General features: G+C 36.1%; 3 protein-coding genes across 3 annotated transcripts in view; 1 reads left to right on the top strand and 2 right to left on the bottom strand.

Annotated features, from left to right (window-relative positions):
* Nucleotides 1–5,822: 5,822 nt before the first annotated feature.
* LOC115633303 lies at nt 5,823–6,527 on the top strand. The gene is made up of 4 exons (XM_030530759.1): nt 5,823–5,873; nt 5,926–6,081; nt 6,138–6,302; nt 6,372–6,527. The coding sequence occupies exons 1-4, from the start codon at nt 5,823–5,825 to the stop codon at nt 6,525–6,527; spliced, it is 528 nt and encodes a 175-aa protein (XP_030386619.1).
* Nucleotides 6,528–12,877: 6,350 nt separating this feature from the next.
* On the bottom strand, nt 12,878–16,204 carry LOC115633213 (beta-galactoside alpha-2,6-sialyltransferase 1). The gene is made up of 6 exons (XM_030530638.1): nt 15,934–16,204; nt 14,846–15,373; nt 14,618–14,715; nt 13,310–13,589; nt 13,140–13,237; nt 12,878–13,072 (listed from the first exon to the last, which is right to left on the bottom strand). Exons 1-6 carry the CDS (start codon nt 16,202–16,204, stop codon nt 12,908–12,910), a joined length of 1,440 nt encoding a protein of 479 aa, XP_030386498.1. The 3' UTR covers nt 12,878–12,907.
* Nucleotides 16,205–23,790: 7,586 nt separating this feature from the next.
* LOC115633116 overlaps nt 23,791–27,489 on the bottom strand; it is a 45,190-nt gene continuing 41,491 nt past the window's right edge. Inside the window, exons 4-7 of the mRNA XM_030530545.1 lie at nt 26,485–27,080; nt 25,335–25,492; nt 24,522–25,264; nt 23,791–24,230 (exon numbers count right to left, since the gene is read on the bottom strand). Coding sequence (XP_030386405.1) covers nt 24,090–24,230; nt 24,522–25,264; nt 25,335–25,492; nt 26,485–27,080 — 1,638 coding nt within the window. The 3' untranslated portion in view covers nt 23,791–24,089. The remainder of the gene's footprint in view (nt 24,231–24,521; nt 25,265–25,334; nt 25,493–26,484; nt 27,081–27,489) is intronic.

Genomic DNA, 27,489 nt, shown 5'->3' with positions numbered 1-27,489 from the left:
CGCAAAATACGCGACCGGTTGATAGCACGATTCGTTTGCGACTCGCTCGACGCTGTTGTATCGTGGTGGAAGCTAAATAATTTTCCTGTTAACTTGTCTTTATTGGTGTTTCTTTGCCCGCCCGCCTACTGCTGGGTGTGTGTCTGTATGTGTATGTGTAAGAATAATATATGTACGAGTATGAGCGACTCTGCCAGGCATTCTCTAATGGTACTATGTATGTACGTATGCTAGTGCCGTTGCCCATTATTGCATGCATCGCGGCTATGATGGTAGTTGTGGTTGCTTACAACTACATTTGTCGTGGTAGTTTTTCTAGCTATTTTGCCCAGCACTGGCGTCTGCGTCGACGTCGACGTCGACGTCTGCGCCTCAGCCTAGTCACGCGACTTAGCGACTAACAATCAACACACACATACATATATTCAGGCCGTGAACACTTTGAGCGCTGCCAAGTGGTTGCTTTTGAGCCATCAAAATAGTTTCCTTCCACTTTTTGTGGGGGAACTTTGCCAGAGGATTGGAAAAAATTGTGACTCTTGTTAGTTGGGTGTTGTTAGCCTGGCCATCTACGTGTATGTATTAGCCTGGCTAGGCTAAAGCAACAGGACACAACAAGAATGAAAAAGCTTGGGGGAACCAACATGAAGTTTCAAACTTACCTAGAGCTTTAAAAGTAATATACTCAGTATAAAAAGTTTACTTTGAAAGCCAATATAATCCTCAGAGCGGCCGCAACTTATGGTCAGCTGTTAGAACACTGTTAAGTTAAAAAACAGCCACAAAAATTCCAAAATCTTTGATGATTCACTCGATTTGTATTCACTCTCTCTCTCTCTCTCTCTCTCCTCCTCTCTTTTGCTCTCGCACTTTCTCTGTCTAACTAGAAGAGCAAAAGCTTTAGCAGCGGCACCATGCAAAGCGGAAGAACACACACAAAGTAATTTTAATTGTTGTTTGTTTTTAGCTTTTATTATGCACAGAAAAGTTTATTCCCATTTGTTGTATACGAGTACATCGAGCACACCAAGCAAGCAGCCACAAAGCGCACTACACTACACGATTTGAATTTCTTGTCTGGAGTTTAATGTGCGCGTTCCGTTTGCGTTTGCGACTCGACTGAACTTGGCCGCATTGAGCTTAGATTCTTTTATATGGCCTGTCGCCTGATCGGCTACTGCCACCGCTGCTGCTGTTGCTGCTGCTGTCAGTTATGTCTAATGCAACAATGCGGCCGACGCATATTCAGTCAACGTCTACGCCTACCTGTCTGCCTCGCCTGTTGATTGCCTGACGACGACGTCCTTCCTTGTCACACACCGCTCGCGTCCTCAACTTGGGCGTAATCGCAACGTGTATCTTCCTCGTTTGCTAAAAATATGCATAGATGCAAAACGCTCAAAAAACAACACAATTATTTAACACAATGCGACTGCTACGTAAAAGGCTTAGTTGCATTCCCCTGACACTACTTAGTTACATATATAGTTACATGTATAGTCGAACTTCTATATTCACCAAAATAATAAGCAAACAAGAAGAGAAGCTAATGTCGGGTGTCCCGACTTTGAAATCCTCTGTACATATGTGTAGAACAACAACAAACGCCAAAAAATTAGCGACCGTGTAAAAAACGTTGGACTGCAAAGTACAAACATACAGGGTGCGCCAACTTTTATGTCCGCATGTAAATATTGAATAACTTTGTCATTAGTGAACCGATTGGCTTGATTGATGTTGTTTTCAAAAATTAGTCTGAAGAAATTGTATAGAACCAAATTAAATAAAACAAGAAAGGAATGCTAAAGTCGAGCAGGCTCAACTCTTAAATACCCTGTACCACCCCACAAAAAAGTAATTAAATTAATTAATTAATTTAATTAAATTAATTAACTAAATTAATTTAATTAATTAACTAAATATTAAATAATTAAATATAAAATATTCCATGCATGCATACATACATTTACAATTACATCAGAATCGTGTCTATGCGTGTTTGTGTACTTGTACATATGTATGTATGTGTGCATTGAGCCTGGTTATATGGCTATAACTTTCTTTCCGATCATTCTATCATAATGAGACTTGGTATACGGTTATATAATTACTAACCTAATGTGACTACCAAATTTTAGTTCAAAATTCCAAGAATTACGGGAGTTATAGAAAATTGTTAATAGGGGGGGGGGGTGGATCAGAAAAAATGAACAAACTCGTCCTTTCTCGGTCTCAGGAGAATCTGTATACCAAGTTTGGTTATTCTAGCTCTTATACTTTCGGAGATCCTTGCGTTCATACAGACAGACAGACGGACAGACAGACGGACAGACAGACGGACAGACAGACGGACAGACGGACATGGCTATATCGACTCGGCTTGTCATGCTGATCAAGAATATATATACTTTGTGGGGTCTACCAAGCCTCCTTCTGTGTGTTCCATGTGCACTCGCACTAAACTAATATACCCTTGTACCCTTTGGGTACAGGGTATAAAAAGATATTCAATGTTTACATACCGACATAAAAGATGGCGCACCCTGTATTATTCCAGTTCAGCATTCAGTCGTAGGACTCTGCCGGGTGAGGACGTCCGCAAATTGTTTTGATTTATTTTGAAATAAATTTTTTTATTTTAAATTTTTTACTACAATTTGTCGGCAATCTGATCTTAAGCTATTTATACTCTGTACATGAAATGTACAAGAGGTGCGGGAGGTGAAAAATGGAACAGGCAGAAGGAGGCGTGGCAGACCCCACAAAGTATATATATTCCTGATCAGGGTGACAAGCCTAGTCGATATAGCCATGTCCGTCTGTCCATCTGTATGAGCGCAATGATCTCAGAAGGTATGTACAATTGATAGAATTACCAAGCTTGGTATTTAGGTTCCCCTAAGCCCTAAGCAGGTCAAGTATGTTTTTTTATTATTCTGATACATCCCCTCACTCCCCCGCAATTCGTTATTTTTCCATAATTCCCGTAATTTTTGGAATTTTGTACTCAAATATTGTACATCCAGTTTTGTGGTTATCTGTCCGTATGCCAAGTTTCATCATGATAGGTAAATTTTGGAGGAAGTTATCTGCCCGCAGCTGTTCTTGTTGCTGCTTCCATTCAACTTTGTTCTGCATACATGCACGCATATAAACACGCAGGGACACTATTCGGAAACTGTACATAAACATGTCTCCACTTTTGTATATATGTATTGAATAATTTGAAATAGCCTGAAATTTTTTTAATTATTAAAAAAATTATTTGTCATTTTTTTCTTTTTGGTGGGAAGTACAGGGTATTTAAGAGTTGAGCTTGCTCTACTTTAGCATTTTCTTTCTTATGTATATTGAAGTTTTTTGTTTTATTTAAATATCTAATAATTTTCCGATGGACCTTACACTCAAAACAGATATTTGGTGAAGGGTTTTTCGATATTTTTTCGATATTTTTTCTGTGTTTCTTTGTTAGTTGGTGACTATGTGATCCAACACAATTAGTAATTTTCGATAACTCTCGTAATTCAAGTTTAATTAAGATAGGCCGATTTTCAACATAGATATATGTAACCTCTGCCCAAGCGCTGACTGCACCTGTTCGTGTTGTTCCTGCTTTGCGGGGACAAACAATTCCTATGTTAATGTGCAGTTGTACGTGTACACTGTACACCCTTTAATTGAGCTCGAATACCAAAGCAGGTAAAATTGGTCAAGCATGTTTTCACATTTGTTAAATATTCTTAGTGTTTTTTATTTTTTAATTATTTAATGTGCACATATATGATGTACAGAGACTTTCAAAGTCGGGGCACCTGACTTTAGCTCTTCCACTTGTTTGTATACATACTACATTGATAATTATAATTTTTATATTTATATGATTTGCTTCCTTTGATTATTTCCAGATTAAACTTTATACAAATGGGTTTAATTCAAAAATACTTCAATAATTTTCGTTTTTAAATTAAAATAGCTAAGTAATTCAGAAATTAGGGGGTTTCCATTATCCATTATTTAACAGATTTGTAATTTTTTTTTCGTATTTTAATGGAATTTGAGTAATAGAGGCAAACTGTACTCCCTATTTTGAGCTCCGATAATTCAAGTTATAGAAGATTTACTGTATTACTCATTTGTACGCACTTTTGCTGCTTATTGTTTTGTGAATCAGTCGCGCATCATTAGCAAGCCTTTATTGACGTTACTCTTATACTTATGGGCTGCATATTTTCCGCTTTAGATACTAATATTAATCATGAGCGCAGAGAGTGTCTTTCCGATAAAAGTTCAACAATATCAGCAGTGCCGTTTCTGTGCTGAAGTTCAAGCTGAATCATTTAAAATGCACGCCGCTCGCTTGGATCGTATTCTTACTGTACTCCTCAGTTGTTTTGATGTTAAATTTCATTTTATATTGTTCTTATATTTTGATTTATATGCACTCGAACGTGCAGGAATGTTTTTCTTTTCACCTGTTTTATGGTTCTTTGTATCGTATTTATATTAAAATTGTTTTCAAAGGTACAAAACAAATAAAGTTTGCAATTTAGTTGAAAAGAATGAAGTAAGGAAGTGTCTGTGATTGTCAACAGGAAATTTTAATGCGGCAAGCCAAAACAAAAATGTTTATATATGCTTATATATATACAAGTAAGTATATATAACAAATAGCATTGGACTTTTAAATGGACGGAAAGAAATGATACATTACTGACTGATATTCCAAAACACAAAACCCTCAACTCTTTATTTTGAAATGCAAATATTGTCACTAAATAAAGATAATCGGAAGAGTTGGGCAAAAATTTCCGTTTTTCTGATTTACTGCACAGATTACTCACGAATTTCAGCAATTATACTGGAATTTTTAAGCAGACATTTGTATTATTCCGTTTGACATTCAATCATTACAAAAAGAAGGAACAAATGCATTTTTGAATTATATTTTTAATTTAAACTTCACTACTTGACAAATATAATAAAACAAAAAGAATTTCATGAATGGAATTGTGTTAAAATGTATTCAAGCCACCTGCTAACAATATTAATTCCCAATTTATTCCTTGTTCTCAAAGTATATCAAATTACAAGTAGTTATCAGTCATGGCACTTAAACCATTCAGATTGAATTCACTTTATAAATAAAAAATAAAATTTTACGATATTTTGAAGATGTTATTATTGAATTTCCATACAAGTCGCAACTCTTTTAAAATGGGAAAATAGTGGGAAATATTTTGAAATCTATAAAATAATATATAATAAGACATTCTTCGATTTATCGGTCTGTCCATATTTTAATATGTCTTAAATATTATTTTTATGAACAAATATCAACCAGTAATCACACATGTTAGAAATGAGTACGTTTAAAAATGCATTAACTATAGAATGATACACAAATACTGAGCAATTGAGTACACATTTTTTCTTTCGCAAAAGTTTTCATTCACTTTCCATCCATTATTTTAATGATAGATTTTTGGACTCTGGTATTTCAGAATACTTATTCAAGTACTCAATAATTCTCTATAAAATACGTGCAGTTCATTTCAAAACGCAAATATATTCTATCATAAGCGATATTATTATTTTTCACTTTCTTTCGAAGATTTAAAAAAATTGTTCCAACTGAGTTCACGCACAATGGAGTACACTTAAAAAACGTTTAAAACTCGATGATTTGGGATTTTTGTTTTTGATATTGTTATATAAATTAACTATTATACGGCTCGTTATGTTGATTTGTATCTTTCTGTCACAAATACTTTTATGCATTAAGCTGGTGCCATCTGTGTCAGTCATACATTTAGTTTTCAAACATGAAGGTGGAGTTCATTTTCTTTCTTTTCATTTTTTGTGAATTTACCCACGTAAGTTATTGCTAAATCGGCATATTTCATATTAATAACATCAAAGACGTAGGTTCTAGGTGAATTCCAATTCACCAACATCAAATGCAATAGCCGGGATGAGGATTTTGTGAAGTTTGAATACTGCTTTATCAAATCCGTGAATCGTACCTATAAGTATATGTCGTTAGGGGTTAAGTTACTGCAGACTCCCGTAACAAATGCGAAGGTAAAGTATTCGAAGTGACTTATCAAGTAACTAATCGGATTTGACTTTTGAAAAAGGTGAACTACGCTTTATTGAAACGTGGCAATGGATACAAACCGTTTCTCTATAACATGTCTGTGGATGCGTGCAGCTATCTTAGAAGGCCATTCAACCCGGTCAACCAATACTTTTACGGCTTGTTTAAGGGCTACACCAATATCAATCATACATGTCCCTATGATGTGAGAATACTATCTTCCTGTGCCCATATATTCCTGATTACCGCCCACTGACTGCAAAAATATTTTCAGCATGACCTTATTGTAGAAAAACTGCCAATGAATCATTTGGATAACGAATTGACCACCGTGCTACCCATGCCGAAGGGAGACTATGCATTCAATACTATCTGGTATGCCTATGGCACAATACGTGCTGATGCAGTTTTCTACTTTACTTTATCTTAAGACCCAAAAAATAACATCAGCATGCTCACTACAAATGTTTCTTTAATTCAACGAGTGAAGTATATAAAGTATTGATTGGAGTAATAAGATTTAGTAAAGACTATATATACCAGAAAATCCAGGTAAGTATAACAGCAATATCTATCAAAAGAGAATATAAAAATATAATTATAAAAAAACAAGAATGGAATTCTAGAGCGGTTCGAGCGGGCTCAACTCTTAACAGGAGGACACATAAGGAATGAAATTGAAATACCTAGAACTACGAGAGTTGTGGAAAATCAATTATAGCGGGGGAGTGGGGGTGCATCAGGAAAAAAAACACAAACTTAATCTGCCTAGGGCTTAGGGGAAACGCGGATACCAAGTTTGGTTATTCTTGGGGAGTCTTCGGGGGGTCTGCCGAGCCTCTTACTGTACTTTACATACATTCGCACTAAACTAGTATACCCTTCTTTTTACTATTTAGGTACAGGGTATATCAAACGGAGAAACAACAAGAGAGAACGCTACAGTCGAGCAAGCCCGACAGTGTAATACCCTGTACCCAGGTAAACTTCCGTCACTGAGTTATATGCGCCCAAAGCAGCAACAAAAAGAGGAAGAAGAAGAGCGAACTTGTTGCTGCAGTTTGGGGGGGTTGTACTGGTGAGAATTTGTTTTGCTAATAACTTTTCTTAGAATTGACCGAATTTGATAAACAACAGTAGATAATTGTATAGAAATTATGTGTGCAAAGTTTGGTTTAGGTAGCATTTGAAATGTGGACGCTATTGACGAAATTCTGTAGCGGGGGAAGGGGGGGGAAATTAAAAAAAAAAAATAAACTCGTCCTTAGTCGGACCTAGGAGAATCTGGATGCCAACTTTGGTTATTCTAGCTTTTATAGTTTCCGAGATCCTTGCATTCATCCAGACGAACGGACAGACGGACAGACGGACGGACAGACGGACAGACGGACGGACATGTCTAGATCGATTTCTCTCGTCATGCTGATCAAGAATATATATACTTTATGGGGTCGGAGATGCTTCCTTCTGTATGTTACATACTTTGCACAAACCTAATATACCCTTTTTACCCTACGGGTACAGGGTATAAAAACAGTGGAGTGTATTAATATAAGAATTTTTATTGGGAGAGTTGGCTTTGGTCGTTTTTTGTTTTCGAGAAACACAAGCCGTCAACTATCTGTTTGCCATTTCATGCACAGATTAAAAATAGATCTAAAATTATTTGTACATACTATATAAGTCAAATGGTATTTATTTATTTATTTATTTATTTGTTTTTTTTTTTTTTTAAAGCAAAGTCTTCCTTAAATGCTTTAGCTATTATAATTTTAGTAAACAATATTACGACCTATTTTGATTATACATGAATGAATTGTTCGATTGGACATGCTCGGACAACTTTGACGGTGTTAATTGCATAGCCAAGTAATTGGCATAAACGTGTATGAGATGGGTTTTCGAAACTTAACCTTGACTGTCTGCTGGAAGGCTTCGTGGTTGAGCCACCTACGGCTGTGTAGTATTATTTATTTGCTGACTTATACCTTATCAGGCTGAATGACTCCTGTACGTGCTGCGGTGGTAGGACACGCCTTCGGTGTCTCTGTTCTTCTTAGTTGCAATACTCATTAACTACAACATGGGAAAGCCCATATACTCGTACATACATACATACATACATACATACAAGTGTATAGTTATATAGGCCTTTATGTGGTCTGCGGTGCGATCTATGCGTCATGGTTTTCAGTTTATGGACAGAAACAAAATTTATATTTCATATATTTAAATTGGGAGCACGGCGACGATCACAATATTCTCAGAAATTAATGCGTAATGCTTTCGCTAATGCAATCAACAGAAAGCCAGACGCCCTGTAAATGGGTGCCGAAAAATTTGAATGCTCTTATGTATATATCGTACATGTCTGCATTTTCTTTCAGCTGGCTTCGTCGCAATATATTCCACTGACTCAGCTCATGATTCGAAGCAAATATATACACAACTGAAGCATGGAAACAGCTCACAGTAAATAAAAAAAGATAAATAAAACATAATGAAATCATTTCGCAGATGTTTTCTTCTGCCTTAGATTTTATTTAAGAGTTTGATTGGCATTCCACTAACAGTAGACAGCGACATCGGATATCAGCATCCTTAGTTCGTGCTCAACTTCCCATTTGTATGTGATTTGTGTATATGTTCGAAACGATTGACACATCATTGAATAGCTGCCAAATACTGAGACATTAAATACATATCGTCGACCCTGCCCACCACCCGATGCTGTCAATTATTCTCGTCTAGTTGAGCCACATTCAGCCACCAAAGCCAAGTAACTTGCATTGTACGTGCCCCATCAGGTGTAGACTATTGTCGAAGCCTTAAAACCAAAGTAAACTCGTGCATATTTAACTCTTGATTCAAAGTCCATGTAACCTTATTCGGCGGAAGAGAGAGGGGAATAAAAACATGTATACATACTTATGTACATTTCATTGCTGAACAGTTTATAATATAATTATATAAATCAAAACTGATTGCCTTAAAATCTGAAGTGGTTATTATCAGTTAACATACTTATGCTTAAAATATCATTTTAAAACGTGTTTATTATCACTGACTGTCGCAGATCTCTGAAAAACCTTCAATGGGAAATCTGAAATCTGAAAATCTGGAATATTGAGATGGAGGCATTTCTGAAACTGAAAAGAATAGAGATTTCTCTCTCTCGGCAGACTTTCCGCCTTCGGGCAACTCTTCCTAGATGATTTCACTTACACAACAAATCTGTAGAACCGTACGAATTATGTGGTCTAAGTGTAGGGTATAACGCTTCATCTATTAGGTAGATACCTAACATGCCCTTGTCATTAAGAATAATAATAAGCAGTGTGAATAAAATGTCTGCTAATATGTTATGTCAAAAGATATTATATATAAATATAATTAATCATGACAAAAACACCCAGTGCAGCAGTTTCTTATCTCGTCATTCTGTTTGAAATTATATTCAACTAATTCTATTTTTTCACGGTAGATTGGTTTCAGAAAAAGTCGTATAAAAAATACATTGATCATAAGTTATTTTGAGTCGTGCTAAATGGAATAAAGTCGTGTAACCTTAATAAAATTTTTAATTTTCAAACTGTGTTATACCAAAACCGTGTAAAAAAAGACTGTGTGAAAACATAATTAGGTATATACATACATATTGTGGACTTGGAGATCCTTCCTTCTGCCAGTATGATATTTTGCACGAACCTAATAAAACCTTCTTATACCCTGTATAAATTTTGTGCATTGCACAATTGATGTATTTTTTTATTTTAAGAAAATAGTATAAATATATTCTAAACATAGGTACAGGGTACTTCAAAGTCGGAGCACCCGATGCCTAGTAATAAAAGGTATTATAATATAATATCTAACCAATATTAATGATTGTGCTATTTAGTTCAAAAATATTCCATGGACTACTAAACATCATATCTACCTTAAATATTACAACATAATTAAAAAGTGATTTTAAATAAATAAACATCGACTACATTTAGTCCTATTTATGAAGCTCACAGATCAGTTGTCATATGTATTTAGATGTTATATATATTGTCATGAATTTCGCCAATTTGTTGGCAGTTCTTCTAATATCGGTTTCTATAATTATACAATATGTATGTGCATGTTACTTTATGAGCCTTCATTATAATGCATATTACTCTCATAGGTGGAAACTACTTTTGAGTTCACAAACATAAAATGTATCTCCTACGACGAAAATTTCTGGCAATATGAATATTGCTTCTTAAAATCTGTGAATCGGACATACAAATACATGTCGATGAAAGTCAAACTGCTTAAACTGCCCTTAACCAATTTACAGGTAATGTGCCATATGTATAAAAGTTGTCATGGTTGTTGGCTGTGCTATAACATTTTTATTTATTTATATCTTAGATTAACTACGGGCTATTAAAACGCGCCAATGGATATAAGCCTTTTTTATTTAATTATACCGTAAATTTGTGCAGTTTTTTGGCAAGACCTAACCACCCAGTCACAATTTTTTTTTATCAACTTATTAAAGATTATAGCAATTTGAACCACACGTGTCCTTATTATGTAAATATTTTTATTTAAATTATCGTACAAAAGTAACTATATTCCTATCAATTGCAGCACGATGTGGTTCTGGATAAACTACCTACGAGTTTTTTAGATGAAAGAATGACTAAAGTGCTTCCCATGCCGAGAGGAGACTTTGTGTTTCATGCCAAGTACTACATCGACAAAATATTCCGCGCAGAAGCCCTATTTTATTTCACTCTCTCATAGCGAGAAAGCTATGCCCCGATCCATAGTACCAACAAAAGAGGAAGCCCGACAGTGAAATATCTTGTACCCATACAAAATTCCGCTTCTGAGTTTATTTATTTATGTAACATAGGTAAAACAATATACATACATACGAAAAACAATATAAAGGCTATAAAAATTCATATAATTGTGGAAAATGCTGGAAAAATCTAATTAAATTACAATAATATCTAATAAGTGAAATGTAGAAGCAAAAGAAGAAGAAGAGCGAACCCTCTCCTGCAGTTTGTCGGCCACAATGCTAAACTAAAGACTTGTAACTTAAACAAGAACTACTGATTGCGCTGATGACGTCTAACAAGTGCTCAGAATAGCTTATGTGAAATACTTTTGTTTGGTTTTCGACTTTTGCCTATCATAATAAATATTCCATTTTGATCTAACCATTGCTGGGTTTGCATTTTGCATTTCTCTTTATTACTCTACACCCTCCACCATTACATTTTATAAATTTACAATTAATAATTTGATGAATGCTAAATATTTCAAACACGTCTTACGGGCAAGGGCAATGAACGCGCGAATTCGAAAAGAGCTTGTAAACTCGTCGTGGTTATCAAAATAATTTGAAGTTGGCGGGACGGAGCCATACATATGCATGCATATTTTTCACAAATAAACAAATGGTCGAATTGAATAAAGAAATGGCTTAGCCGAATCAGTGTGTTTTTGTTGTACAAACAATATAAGTAAATATTTAAATATATGCAAGTTTTTGAGTTGCAGCTAAAAAATGTTGATTGTTTGCTTATGAGTTTTTGCTTCAAAACAAAGCGCCTTTATTGGCCCGATTGCGAAATGCAAATTCGTGTATAAAAAAGAACACAATTTGTATTTGGTTTAGTAACAGAGTTCAAAAAACTGCTAGCAACACCTGCAATTATATCCACACACACACACTTACACACACCTATACAAGCTCCCATATTTGTGCTGGCCTGTGGCATTTGATGACAGAATTCATTTTATTTGCGTATATTTGTTTGTATGTGTTGGTGTGTTGCATTTGATGCATGAATTCCTCTTATTTTGGCACAGAAATTATTTTAAAATTCCACCAATGTATATACAATCAAAAGTAAAAAGAATTTCATGGCCGACATTTTAATATCCAGAATGCGCGACGCTGCTCCCTTTTTTTGTGGATTGCTGGTGATCATAACTTTCGTTTGCTTAAGAGTTTTCCTGGTTCAATGCATCAACTATATGCATATATTGAGTTTAAATTTCTGTTCGATATTCAACGTTATTTGATAAAGAGGTGTTGAGGCAACAAATATTGCGTATACGCATGATTGGAAGCTGTGGCTCGCAGAAACTGTCAATATTCGTTGAATTTTGAAATGTTGGTTGTTTTTTGTCTTGACGACTTGTGGTTTGCAGTGCCACTCAAGCATTTAAATCACGTTTTGTTCGCCACAGCACGTATTAATGACGTCGCCCTCTGAATCGTCTTCGCCGCCCCCGCCCCCGCCCCAGACTGAGAGCAGAAATAATATTTCGTTCAAGTTGCTGTTGTGGCCCATGTAGACAACAGTAATTGCTTTTAATGGCTTAAATATGCAGCAGTCATAATTTGACTTGCTGTTGTTCTTGTTTAAACAAAGTAAATAAACAAGCAATATTATTGAAGACTCCCATTGTGCACCTTTGAAGTGCCTGCTGTGTTCGCTCAAGGGTGTCCAGTTTTCAACTTCCGTCTGCCACTCCCACACCGACTCCCACACCGACTCCCACTCCTACTTGCTCTTAAGTCAAAGTTCTACGCAAATACTCGTATGTAGATATAAGTTTATTAATTGCAATTGTCCTTTGTTGCGATTGCGGGCGTTGGCCATTGCATAGAATATATGTATTTATAATAAGTATACAACAACAATTGGTATGACAATAATGAAAACCATTTCATAAATGCAATTTGGACTGCACGTCGCAGGCAGTCACGGATACAGGGAATTTGTATTGATTGTCAGCACCAGTCGTTGCTCAGTAGCCAAAGAAATTGAAGCCACACAGCAATTTATCCGGCTGTCGTATGCGTAATATCCCAAACTGGAAGACAGACATGTCATCAGCCACATTCATATCCAGAGCCATGAGTTTCTCGGCAGCCAAAGGATGCCACGAGCCAAATGTACAGGCCGAGTTCATCTGCAATGTGCAGGAAAGCAGATAAACGGTGCAATAAATAAATATACAAGTACAATGCGTTGCTTACCTCTTTGCTGTAGTAATGACAACGGCCATTGAGGCGAGTAGACGGCATATACTCTACGAAATCAACCTGCGAGCAATATGGCAGCAACAGAGCCAAGCCTGGTTGCCGCAGATAAGTACTTATATATAGTACAAATAGTATATTGTAATAATGTCAGCTTAGCCACTTACCAATGAAACCAGAGCTTGGTGGGTTGCGACGAATGGGTCGATTGCCAGCAAACATTTGCAAACTTTGCCAAAGGCGCCATACCGAATGTGGATCGATGAGAAAGGCACGTGATTTGGGATATCGTCGCCTGTATATCTCATAATTGGTAAATAAATCATAGTCCGCACTTGTCAGCCAATCCTCCAGAGTGCCATTATATTTTCCTGGATCCCAGGCGGCAATGGTTACATTTCGAAAAATGGGGGCATGTGGAAAATCAAATTCGGGCTTAGTTACCACCTAGAAGCCAACAAATATGAACACTTTAATAAATTATTCGGTATTTTCATTTAATTTAATCAAATTAAATTGTTAGGAGGGTGCTTAGGGGTTTAGTTTTAGTCGAAAATATTTAATCTTAAATATAAAAGAAGGAGCAATTTGATTTAATTTTCTTAAAAAATTGAAATGCACCATTTAATTGAAAGACTTTTATATTTATTTGTTTAACAGAAGAATGCCTGTTGTTCAGAAAAAACAAATCGTGATGAAGATTAATTAAAATTAGCGATCGGAATGAACAAGGAAAATAAATATGGTGTTTTTAAGGATATAGTATGTCTCTTAAACTGTGTTTAATATATTTTGAAAAAGATACAATGAAAATTTGATTAAACAGCTTCATTATAAGCTTGGAAAACATATAATTGTTTAATTGAAAAGCCATGTTAAATATACACTCTTGATTTTCTTTCGACATTAAATTTACTCAATCCTTTCAGTCTTATAAATATCGATAAAAGTATGTTTCTTAAATTGTGTCTAGTATATTTTGAAAAAGATAAAATGGAAATTTGACTTAACTGCTGCATTATAGGCTTAGAAAACATATAATTGTATAATTGGATTGGATTGTTAATGATTCACTTTTGATTTTCTTTCGACATAAAATTAATTAAATTAATTAAATCCTTTCAGTCTTATAAAAGTCGATAAAATGTTAAAAATAGCAATGGATATTTGCGCGAGTGTACTTTTATTTTATTTTGTTACTATTATTATGTAATTAAATAATATTGGAAATGTTGAAAAAGGAATGTTTTGCCCTCTATTCCTTTTTTAAGTGAATAGAGCAGTAAACGTTTTAGGCGTTTTTGAAACGTGACTGTAAATTAAAATGTTTTGTTCTCACATTATACATACGAGTACATACTTTTGTATATAACTGAAATTGGAAATGCCAACAAAATGCACAAAGGTGGAGAATAATGAGCGCGGAACTGCAGTTACCAAATGGCATTAAGTGCCGGCGAGACGGTGCTACCTACTTGGGAATTCACCACACGTATTGTTGTTTTGCTGCCAACATCCACCTCGTATCCTTGCGTTGGCGCGTGATTAAATCTCATTACAATGTCGTGTGTGTCTAAATTGGAGTACAAAAGCGCAGGTGTTAATAAATGATAACTAACTAACTGTCATCGACTTCGCTCTTCCGCTCTATTTGATGAGCCGTTGAGCTGCTTACACATGCTAGTCGCATGCCACGGACCTACCTATAAATCGCCCCAGCTTGGACCCCACAAGTGAACCGGCACTGGAAACAATGGCGCACGTCTTGACGCTTTTCACATTCCGAAATAGCTTCTGGCGCGGAAAAAGTCGTCCAAACGGGAGCTTATTGAATGGAGCATCCCGGCGTCTCAGCACTCGTACTCCCGCCTCCATAACCAGGCAGGTTGACGGGTAGTACTGCTCCTCGAAGCTATCGCCAAACACCGGCTTGTAGTCCACATTATAAGGATTAGTTTCGTTATCGCCTTCCCTCATCGACTTTTCCAGCGTTTGCACAATGCGCTGCCGAAACGCTAGTGTCTTGTTGTGACACAGTTCCGAGTATTTGTCATGGCAGAGATACAACTTCGGACTGAGTGTAAGCTTCGTGTTCTTCGACACCTTGAGACGCGGATGCGGTGCCAATCTAGAGGAATTAATAGCGGGATTCTCGCGACTCTCAACCACGAATTTCTCATTGGGGTTCCAGCGCACGTGAAAAACACTTCGAGGCAGGCGCTTGCTGTTAACTGCTGACAAATAAAAATTAAAAAAGATGTTATAGTCCAGTAATTCCGGCAGTGCAAATGCCCTGTCCCCGAAAGAAACTTTTAGCAAATGCAAAAGAAGAATGACGAAGCGTGTCCGAAGTGTAAAAAGGTTATATTTTGTTTGTGGAAAGAATGTAACCAAATCCAGATAAACCATGTTGAAATAAAGAAGAACTCAACCCACATTGACAATTCTTGGTATGCATATTCTAATAGAAGAGTTTACTTAAGTAGTTCCTAGTCAACACGAGTTTAATTCTTTTTTTAAAATTTATTTATAGATGATATGGATGGGGATATTGGAGCCTGTCCTGTTAGTTAATTAATTTAAATTAATAAAATTTGTTTTTTGTCTAGGTTAAGACAGATTTCAAATATAATTACAAAAATATATTTTTAGTTGCATACTTCGGCATGTTACATACATTTCCACAAATCTAATATAGCCTATTCACTCTTTGGGCACAGAGTATAAGTAAATATAAACAAATGTTTTTTAGAATCTAACAGCCACTTGTGAGCGCAACCACATAACGCACCGGAAGAATCTTCACCACCACCACCTCCGACGTCTTTGTTCACACGCTCGTTCGTTTGTTTATTCACCATACGAACCGGTTCGCGTCTTTGCTGAGCTTTTGTGAGCGCAATGGCTGCCGACGTCGCTGTCTTCGCCGCAGTCGCGGTCGCGCCATTTACCGTTTGTGCGTGTGGCAGAGCGTCGATTCGTTGGATTTGAATTATTGATGCGAACAGCAGAACGAAAATGTTGATTAGGGCAGTTAGAAATGCGCGTTTCGCTGCCGACATTTTAAGTCATATTTTCTGCGATTCCGTTTATGACTTTTATTGTTTTTTTTGGCTTACAAGTATGTTGGCAGGCACTTTCCGCACGAACAATGTACTGTTTCTCAGTTATGAAAACGAACAACATAAAAATGGCGAGCATAATGCAAAACCATTTTCTTGGCCATTTGTAATTTCATAAATATTAGATTTGGAGTCAGACACGTGATTTTCCCGGCTAAAGAGAGCAGTGTGCCTGAACAAAAACAAACAAACAAACAAACATAACATGAACTTTGACCTGTAAAATGAATCTAAATAAATGTAATGTGTCAGTATAAGGCAGTTAACTTGAATTCTGTAATTTGTATTCAGTGAGAATACCCTCCATTCAGCACTGGCAACACCTGCTTAAATATTTATTATAGCCTTTTAACACAATTCTAGCTCCATTCAGAATTATATAATACGAGTATATTCAGGAATACAATGGTAAAATGCTTTTGGACACATGAAGCTCTACTTTTCTTTTTTATTTACTTTACATAGATATAGAAAACTATAAGGGAAAAAAAGACTAACTTGCAAGTTAAACAGAAATCACAATTACAAATTAAATTAATTTCTTTATGTTTTTAAACTAGCAATTAGCTAGCAAAGAATTAAATACCATAAAATCGAACACATGATTAGCATTAGAAGCATTGCCAGCAAGCTCTTTGAAAATGTTATTACATTTTTATATTTAATTGTTCTGCCAATATACTCGTCTTTATTCAACATTGGAATACGTTGGAGCATCAAAATATACATATATTTCGGCATTGTTTAAATAAATTCCTATACAAATTTTGGAAACCAAATGAATGAGTAAATTTGGCATATGAAATTCTTTAGTTGGCCTAAAATTGTTGTTGGCAAAACTTCGTGGTAAATAACCTTAAATTTTTTTTAAATCTGAAGCAGATCTGCTATTTTCCTATTTTTGGGTAACAATGGAACGAAATATAAATGTTATTAAGATATGTAAAGCATTTTGCTGACACTTTTAATGAATTTCCGAAATTGCTTTTCAAAAAGCATTCATTATTATTTGTGAATACACCATAGTCCTTGATCCTTCTTTAGTATATTAATTATTTGTTGGCAGAAATAAGCGTCTGTTTCAATTATATTTTGACCTTTTTAAGTTATTTATGAGACGGCAAAACTTTGGAAAAGAAAGTTAAGCACAAAGTCGTGTAGCCGCCAATTATGAGGGCATATGAATGACAGCCGACCTATAGACACATAACAATATACGTATGTACATACATATATACAAGTATTTATATGTGTGTATAATACATATCCATTGCTGTGTCACGCAACTAATTGACATTAGCACCAAAATTGACATGCAAACTTTTATGAGCCAATTTTCGTAGCATTTCGGCGGGCTAATTTATTTTCTGTGTATTTTTGGCACAAATGTAATTTCATAAAAACAGGCCGCAAATACAAATATAAGCCAACTAAATGAAGCCGAACTACAAGTAAGGCAGACTTTAGTTGCGGCTGTTAGCTGTTGGCTATTAGCGCTTTCTGGTTGACCGTTGCGGCGGTTCGTTTGCCAGGCCATGGCTTTGCAAATATTTGGGCAGTTTTGCATGCAAAACAAGCCGCACACTCACACACACTCACGCACGCACACACACGAATGTGCGTACACGCTAACGACCGTTACAATTGTCGCACACAACCAAACGAGACGACTACGCGCACACACACATACGCAATTGCTGACGAACTGCTGCGTCTGAGTCCGCGCTCTGAACTTTCCCTTTCGACAGTCAAATCGAGTCTGAGCCATGTGCGAGATTTTACGATTTGTCGGCGCCACCAATTGACGAAGGCGCAGTTCCTGCGCCCGAACGGCCGTAACCGTATCCGTAGCCGTAGTGGTAGTCGTAGCCGGGACCAGGTCGTTTCTGTTAAGTGCGAATGCAAGTGTGTGTCTGTGTGTGTGTGTGTGTGTTTGAGGATTCGCGTAAGTGTTGGTAGCTTCAGAGGAAAAAAGGTAAAAAGCTTCAGAAGGGGCCACGGTCTCGGTGGTTTACTTAGTGCTTCCGTAGTTTCTTCCAACGGTGGCGCTTAATTAGAGTATGTTTGTTTTTTTCTGGATCATTGCGACCGTTAAGGATATAACGACTTACGGCGTGGAAAAGTGCAAGTTTTAATCTGCGGGTCTCTCTCGTAGCAATAACCAACATCAGAAAAACCAAGCGGGACCAACAGCCACAATAAAACAACAACAAAAAAACATCACGTCTGCGGCCGTATTAAGCGCAACTTTTCCCTTCTTTTCCTTTTTCAAACAAGTTTTAATCTGGCCTCCTTGTTTTTTTTGTCTAAGTGCGTGTGCTGTTTTTTATACGTAGTGTCCTCACAGAGCACAGTGGAAGAAATAAAAATTTTTTAAATACACTTTTACCACAGCGACACTATGCCTTTTCGATAATACCAGGGAAATAGAATAATTTTAGACTTTATCAGATCATTTTTAGGTTATAGCAAGAGAAACTAATTTGTTAATTCCAAAACCTTAATAAATAAGTCGAATAGTCTATTGGCTACTATGTATCAGTGTTTATGTTAGCTGCAGAGCCATTTAAAATATAAAAATAAATTATTCAGACAAATTTTTGATGTACTTTGTCTTTTTCTAAACATTTAAAACTACAATATTTGAAATGGATATGGGGTGGAAACACCGGGTGAAAAGTATTTTAATATTCTAGAAATGTTTCTAAATAAGATCTCATTCTTGATTGGGAAATAGTACAGCCTTGCTTACTTTTCAGGCTCATGTCTGTTTGTAAAAAAATGAGGCACAAAAAAATGTAGGTACACCCAAATTTATGAGGTTGAACTGACCTTGCCTATTTGCTATATAAATTAGTGTTGGGATTCCTCAAGCTGCAGTTAAAGTTACCCTTCCACACTGTTGGTTAATATTTGCCGTTTTTCCACTGTGCATACATAGTTGCTGCTGAGTTTGTTTTCTTTTCTATTTAATTTGCCAACTCATTGGGGTCAAAACAGGCCGCCGCTTAAACAAATTGCAAGAAAAGTTTCAAGTGGGACGCTTGAATTTAGTTGACTTGAGGCTTACGTTCCAGGCACTGGCGGCCAAGTACGGACGTAGAGTGTATTGGGGAGGATTGGAGAAATGAAATAAATAGAAAGCAACGGATTTTCTCATATATATGTATTTTTTGTTTTGTTTTGTTTTTTTTTTTTCATTTTGAACAATAATTATTATTTGTAATCATTTATTATTCATCGTCATAATCATAATAATTTTTCTATACAAATACATTCAATAACAACAATTTATCCATTATTATTTATCATTACATTTACGTCATTGTTTAATTATTTTACAGTTATCATAATTATGCCAGTTTCTTCATTATTAGTATCAGTATTAGTTTATCTCGAATTAAGATAGTTCGTTTTGGGGATTCTGTTTACGGTTTTCGGTTTTCTGATTTCTCTGTTTTTTTGACTTAAATAATCATTCGCCTTGTGGCTTAGCATTAGGACATGGCATGTAAGTTAATTTTATTTTATTTTTTATTTATATGAAAGATTCATTGTTTTTTGCTTGCTTGTTGTTTTCAATTCTAAGTTTTTCAGTTTTGAATTCGTTTCCATTTGTTTGTTGTTTTAATAACAAGTACAGAAGATTTCGGTAATTTGTTAAAGTTGTTAGCTGTCTTGTTTTTATTACAGATTTTAAATAATTGTTTATTTGTTTTCTTTTAATTTTAACTACCTTACGTTTGGGTTTGGTTTTTGGGAGGAGGGGTAGTTTTTCATTGTTTTGCGCTATGTTGCATTTTAGACATTTTAAATACATGCTATTGTATATGAATTTGTTTCATTTTCATTCACTTTTCAATTTAAATGAATGTTGACATGAGTTTAATTTTCGTTTGACTGTGTATATATATGTGTGTGTGTGTGTGTGTGTGGCTGTGTCTGTGTGTGTGAATGGTGTTGCATGGCGTCGTTAGTTTTTTCTGTTTCCGTTTTTTTGTTTTTATTTTTTGTTTTGCTTTTTGTGCTTGCTTTCATGATATTTAATGTATATTATTACTTTTTTCCTTTTTGTCTTGCACATAATTTATGTAAATAATGTACTTTTTCCTTTGCGGCCTAAAAGAGGGGTTTCTGTAGGGTTTTCTGTTATTTTGTTTTTTTGTAATTTTTTTGTTTGTAAATTTTTTTACATTAATATATTTTTTGTTTTTTTTTTTTTGTAAAAAATAATTGCTACATTTACCATAACATTGTCAGCAGCGGCTTCGTCTTTTTTTGTTTGTTTGTTTTTTTTTTCACGGCAGCTGCTTTTTAATTAGAAAATTATTGTTATACTTTATGTTGTTGTAGTGGCTTTTCGTTTTTTTTTATCGGTTTCGTGTTAATTGTTATTGATTTCGCTTTGAGTTTGCTAGCGCTGACGTTCATTATAATGTTTAGCTAGTTCATTTCATTATACAATATTTGTATTATAACATGGATTTATGTTAATTTACGTCGACAGGTCAACATGATGCATGATGCATGCTCTGCTCAATTATTTAATTCATTTGTACACAAAAGTTGTAATGTAAATGTTGCGGTAAAGTAATTCATTCTTTATTAATATCGGTATCAATATTATTTACCCACGTACACAATTCAACTAGTTTAGTTGCATCGTCATAATCATCATCATTACCATCATAATCATAATCGCCATCGTCTTCGTCGTCGTCGTCGTCGTCGCAGAGACTAAAATTTAGTAGAGAATGTTGTTTCAGAATGTTGCATCTACCAACTGCTCACTGAAGATAATCCATTTTTTATATATACGCTAGTGTTTTTGTTTTTGTTTTGGTTTCTGCTTTTGTTGTCAGCCAACAGTTCGACGGGAAAGGCGTTCGAGGCAAACGCATTTTGCCACCGTCATACACTGGGCTTGTTGTTTAAATTTAAATAAATTAACATTTAATTTATTATTTAGGCATCTATTCATGTTAACTATATTATATATATCAAAAAGTTTTACAAAAGTACACAATAATTCATAACAATTTGCATATGCGCGCAATTTGTGCCAGCGGCTATCGCTTTGAAATGTTGCCTCAAAACGTTTTTAAAAATACATATACATACACATACACTTACATATTCGTATTCGTATTCATAATCATACATTAGATCGATCTCCTGCATTCGGTATAAACATAGCGGTTGCCCCCTCCAATTACAATTACATTTTAATTAGTTTGACAGCTTTTAAACATTTCGCGAAAATCAAGTGAAACACATTTTTGCAATTCGCAAATGCCACTGACATGTTTTACTCCATTTTTAAAAAACAATTCCAACATTAATTAAATAATTGTGTTACAATTGAAATGCTTTCAGAAATACTTGACAAAATTTCATTTAACAATTTTATTCAAAAATTAAATGAGTCCATTAAGTGTTGTTGTGTGCAAATATTGCTGAATGAGATATCGTGTGTATAGTACATACTCGTACATAGGTGAGGAGGGGTTGTAACATTTCTGTACATTTTCGAGGCAAGGGGAAAGTGTGGGTTGTATTTGATTGGGTGCTCATATACAGTACTATATACTTGTAGTATAGCTGACTATCAAGTGTAAATGAAAAGGATTTTTGTTTTGTCTATACGGGTCTATATGTATGTTTATATTTGTACTAACACGCACTACGTTAAAACCAAAAGATTCGGACAAATCGTCGATTACTTAAGTGAAGAGGAAATGCAAGTAGTGAGTCCGCTATATCCGAGTATATATAGTAGTATGTATGTTTGATTAGGAATTCTTCTACAACGACACTTAACATACCGCACTAACTATCAAATTTTCTTCCATACAAAGTTACTGTTAAAGTAATGCGTCAAGTTGAATTTACGGACAAAAGTTGTAGTGGGAACTGATCCTGATTTTGTTTTTGAGAAATATTTGGTTTCCAGTACTGCCTGCAGTGCGTAACCATTCCGAAATGAAAGGAATAAGGATCATAGGATCATAGACAGCATATACGAGTACACAAAAGGAAAAGTGGAAGTTCCCGAAACATGAACTTATACACGTACCTGTGAATTGTGAAATGTGAAATGTTCAACTGGCGAGTGAATGTTGGTGTGTTGTGGGTGTAAATGTGTCAGTATGTATGTGTGTGTGTGCCTATGCAAAAGATTGTTTTGCTGGTAGTAGGCGTGGTTCAATAGGCAATTCGCTTATACCAAGAACGTCTATCATCTTCATAATCTTTCGTTATAGTAACTAATTATTTGACCCATTTAAATATTATTTTACTTTGGTTTTTGTTTCTTTTCTTTTCTTTTCTTTGTTTTTTTTTTTTGCCTACAGGTTTATGTTGTTGTTGTTGTTGTTTTTGTTTTCATGATCATTATCATCATTATTTTAAGACGCTTCTGCTGCAAGTATGTACGATACATGTAATATATATGCATGCGTGTAAATATAAATTGTTAATTATAAATATATTTACGCTACATAGAGTTCACTTTATTACAAAAATTATTATTATTATTATTATGTTATGCACTAATTATATAGTAGGTATGTTGTGGTTGGCATTCACATTGCACTGCCCTAGCCCGTGCTCTGTGTTCCGTAGGCGTGTGACGTCATTGCCTTGTTCATGAATCTTAATAATAGGTTTACTGTGCGCTTTATATACTTCATTTGTATAATCGGTTAAACAATGTTCATGTTGTTTTCGTTTTAAAAACTAAATAAAGACGATTTCAGACACACTTTGCAGCTGCTATATTATAATTGTTGGTTTTTTGTTTTTTGGTTTTTGGTTTTCTTTATTTATAGTATTTTATTTCCTTACTTCATTGAAATCAAATCGCCTATGTATATATTAATATAATTTGATCAATTTAAACTAACTCTTTAAATAAGTAAAATGTTCACGTTTCGTTTTCATCATTTTTGTTTTCAAAGATTTTTTGAAAGGTGGTTGATACGCGGCCTATACGACGATCTTTTAGTGAAATGTTTTTCGGGTTTACGAGTATTTTTTGTTTTCCGTGGGGTATTCAATTTGTTTTATCGTCGCTTTGCGCTTTCTGTTAACGTTATTTAGTTGCAGCGACGTTCTCATTTCACATTTCATCCTTTAAATTACATTAGGCTAATTGTAAATTTCATTTCATGTACTTGTTTTGGGCTTTAGCTAACCTAACTTTTCGTATTTTTCGGTTTTTATTCCATTAAATAGATTTATAACTATGCATGTATCATTATTTTCTGTTTCTGTTTTATTTTTAGTTTTTGTTTTGGTTATATACCATTGTTTAACGTCTTGCTGTTCTGCATTTTATTTAATGTTTACCTAAAAAACCTATTTTTGTGGCAGTTGTTTTTTGTTTAATTAAATATTAATATTTTTTGTTCTAGTTGTAATAAAATATTCTATTTGGTTTTTAATAGAGATTTATAATTTATTCTTCAATTTTGCTTATTTTCATTTCACTTGAAAGAGGACCATAAATATTTAAAGTGGTTTCGCTTTTGTAATTTCGTTAGTTGCTTCGAGTTACTCCTGTTTTGTTTTCTTTGCTTGTTTGTTTTTTGTTTTGTTTTGTTTTATTTATTTTCTTTACATTTTACTATTTATGCTAATTGCGTTCCTTACGTTGACTCTTCTTCGTTTTGCCATTCTTCGTGTCGTTCGTTTAATTTATCTAGCTTCAGTTTCCTATAGTAAGTACTATAATGAATGACATTTGTCCTGACATCTTCGAGTGCCTTCGATTGTGAGTGTGTGTGTACAAGTATGTTGTTTGTGCGCATACTTTTTGCGTGCACTATAACCCGTCCAGCCGCCATCTTCGCCACCAATCGTTAATGTTGTAGTTATAATAGTAGAAGTAGCGATAATTCCTATTCCTACCGCTATGCCCGCCCCCATCCCCGCCCTGGTTGTAGTTTCTCCTGATGCTGATGCACTTGATTCGTAATAGGTGTAAGTCTCTATAGTTAAGTATACGACTATGCCTAGACTTTTTGCTACGCGCGAATTTAAATTTATTTCTGCTACTAAAATATCGTACTTTACTAAGTATATAAGTATTGTTGACTGGTCGAAGCGACCACGCATCGTTCTTTTTAAAGACCCTACTGCTACTGCTACCGCTGATCCTGCTTCGCCTGCTACGGTTACAGCAGCCATGATGTATCCGCAAGCCAGTGGAACTTCCGCTTCCGGTGCAGCTGCCATACGCACACGTCACACTAGCCTTCGTCGCTCGAACGCGCCACTTGGGCGTCGACTTGCCCTTCTTTGCATGACTGGCACTGGCACTGGCACTGATACCATCGCTTTTGCTGTGTCCAGCATCGGCGACTTTAAGGCTCTGGCGCGCATCCATTAGCTCGTGGCAGTCCGGCGCACAGTTTACGGAACGCCACCCACGTACGCCCCGCTGCTGGCGCCGCTGCCGAGCCGCACCACAGCTGCTCAGCAGACCGAGTAGTGCGCTCAGACAGACGAGCAGCAGCTGCTGTTTCTGCGCCTGCGGTGCCTGCATCCGCTGGGGGTAGCTGCTGGAGGCATAGTAGGGGATGGTGCAGCGAGTGGAGACCGAGGGTACGGGGGCACAGCCATCGGAGAGCGGCTTATCGGGCATGTTTGTGCCAACAACATCGTCGTCGTCATCATCGTAGTAATATATACTGTCGTGGTGCGCATAATAACGCAATTTCTCCAGCGTCTGATCCGCCGGGGCGGTGCTCACATTCTTTAGCGCCAGAGCCACACTGGCGGCTCGTGCATGCTCGCCTGTAGCCGGACCCAGCGTCAGCGTGATGTTGTGCACATGTCGCGTCCTATTTGTGGACGTAGCGGTGTCTTCCGGCAGAGCAAATGCATCACAAACCGTGCACAGGCCTCGATCGACCCCATTGCAGTAAGTGTAGCAGCAACTGTTGGGCCCATAGCTAGACTTTTTCAGTTGTTCACCTGTTTCGGGTATATTTTGATCTAAAAATTTGCACAGAAAGTATTGGATGAGTGGGCATGTCTGCAAATTGGAATTTGGGAATTGGCTTACCTAGGCAGACAAATGTCGGCTCACCGGCATATTGGGTAGGCAGCGCTGGCGCCCGATCGGCAGGCAGCAGGTAGGGACACTTTTGTTCCACTGTTTGGCACACGCTCAGGCAGGGTCTGATACGACGGCGCTTTCGAAACTCTGCCTTTCGGGTTGATCTACAATGAACGTTAAAACTCAATTTATAGACTTGCAATTAATATATATTACAAATTACACAGAAAATGATTGTACTGCATTTATTTTCTAAAGCGGTATTCAGGTATGCTATTGTATTTATTGTTGACAAAGAATGGTGACTTAAAAGACACTCAATGATAAGAGATGCTGAGAGGTGTTATTTTACCATCAGATGAAGATTAAAAGCTGTCCCGCTAAACTACAAGCTGATCCATTGATTGATTGACTATGTATTGATTGAGTTACAAGTGATCCACAAAATGGAAAAAATATGAATAAAAGTGAATATTGATTGAGATATAGGTTTCACGTGTTTAGAAGTGCCGTACAACTGTGTTCGATGAACAGCGGCTAGGAGGCCCAAGGAGTTCGTTCGTAATAATATCAAATCAGTGCTTGGACCATTATGAATTCCTTCCGGGCCCACCTTACTTGTACTCGGCCGATCTGCCACCCAGCGCCTTTTTCTGACTCTTCTTGAAGGGATTCATCGATTCGGAAACGTAATTTGGAGAGTTTGAAAATCGTATTTTGAACTTAAGGATCTGCGCTAATCTATTGGAATTTTAAAAGTGTTCGTCTGTTAGAATTGATTTTTAAAGAATATGAATAAGCTTTTTGAAAACCATATATTGTTTTATTATATTGTATACTATACATATGTATAAAGCTGCAATTTGGGTTTGAACCTTATGCTCCCAAGTCACTCCACTAAAGGATTTAAAAAATATATGTATAATAAATAAAACCTTTCCATCTAATATTCTATTTATATTACTACTTTTTTATAGTGCTTCTACAAGTATGTTATATAATTAACTTTTAATTAATGTATATAATATGAATAGAAATAATTATTTCGAACTTAAATAATGTGCTGGCTATATAGCAATTGCATGCTAAGATTATCAATGATATGGAATAGTTCCTCAATCTTCAAGTTCGGCAAGTGTTAGTGAGAACTACGTACCTCTTTTGCAGTTTTGATATCACTGGATCCGTTGCACAAGGATCCTCATTATTGGCAGTCGATATGAAGTTATTAAAGTGTTGTTTTTCTAGTTGCTGTTGTTCTTGTTGTTGTTGTTCTTGGCCCATAAGCAACTGCTCGGGTTGCTTGCAACGTCCACTGGAATTGCGTTTTCTGCGTCGCAATAAACGCTCGTTGTTGCTATTGTTGTAGGTGTCGTAGCTATTGGCAAGGCCAACGACATTGTAGAAGGTTTCGGCCAATGTTTTTGCAACATCGCTGTCGCTATTTGTGTCGCCATTGCCGTCGGCATCACTCCAGTCATCGAGCTCCTGATTAATTTGGCGTTCGTTCATGTTATTACCGATATTTGATTTATTGTTATTGCTGATTAATTCCAAAGATTTATGCTTGTTTCCGCCCACGCCTTCTCCCACATTTCTCGCTGTGCGTTTGCTCTTCGTCGCCGTCGTGCTCCGGTCATCGACTGGCTGGCTTGTCGCAGTCTTTGCTTTGGCCGTGGGCGTTGCAGCAATATCCTCGTGCTCGGCAAAGTATGGCACTAGAGTGCTGCAGACCCATCGACGATACGCTTCCTGTAATTGAGCGAAACAAATCAAATGAATTTAAGTATATACAAGTATATATATGCATGCAATTTTGTTAAAAGAACCGTAAAAGTATTAACGCATTTCGTTTTAAAAAAATCAATAAACTAGTTTAGTTCCGACATCCTTTTTAATTAATAAAATTGTACTTCAACATTTCATATTTTGGTTCATCCCCGAAATTGAATAAAAGGCAACCAGAATGTGTTTGCGATTTGCACCCCAACTGCGGGTGTTATTTGTAGAATAACCTGGCCGACTCGACTCTGTTGGCTTCTATTCCGGCAACTGAAACTCCATTTACAAATACATAGATAGTGACATGCATATGCATGTAATCTGATTTGTGGAGCTTAAGCGTTGCCAAAAACGAAACAGTATTGATTGCTGCGGGTCA

Source organism: Scaptodrosophila lebanonensis, unplaced genomic scaffold (genome assembly GCF_003285725.1).
Source record: "Scaptodrosophila lebanonensis strain 11010-0011.00,11010-0021.00 unplaced genomic scaffold, SlebRS2 tig00000001-arrow-pilon, whole genome shotgun sequence".
Classification (NCBI taxonomy): Eukaryota; Metazoa; Arthropoda; class Insecta; order Diptera; family Drosophilidae; genus Scaptodrosophila; species Scaptodrosophila lebanonensis.
Note: the sequence above shows the minus strand (reverse complement) of the source record. Positions and strands in the feature narration are given on the sequence as shown.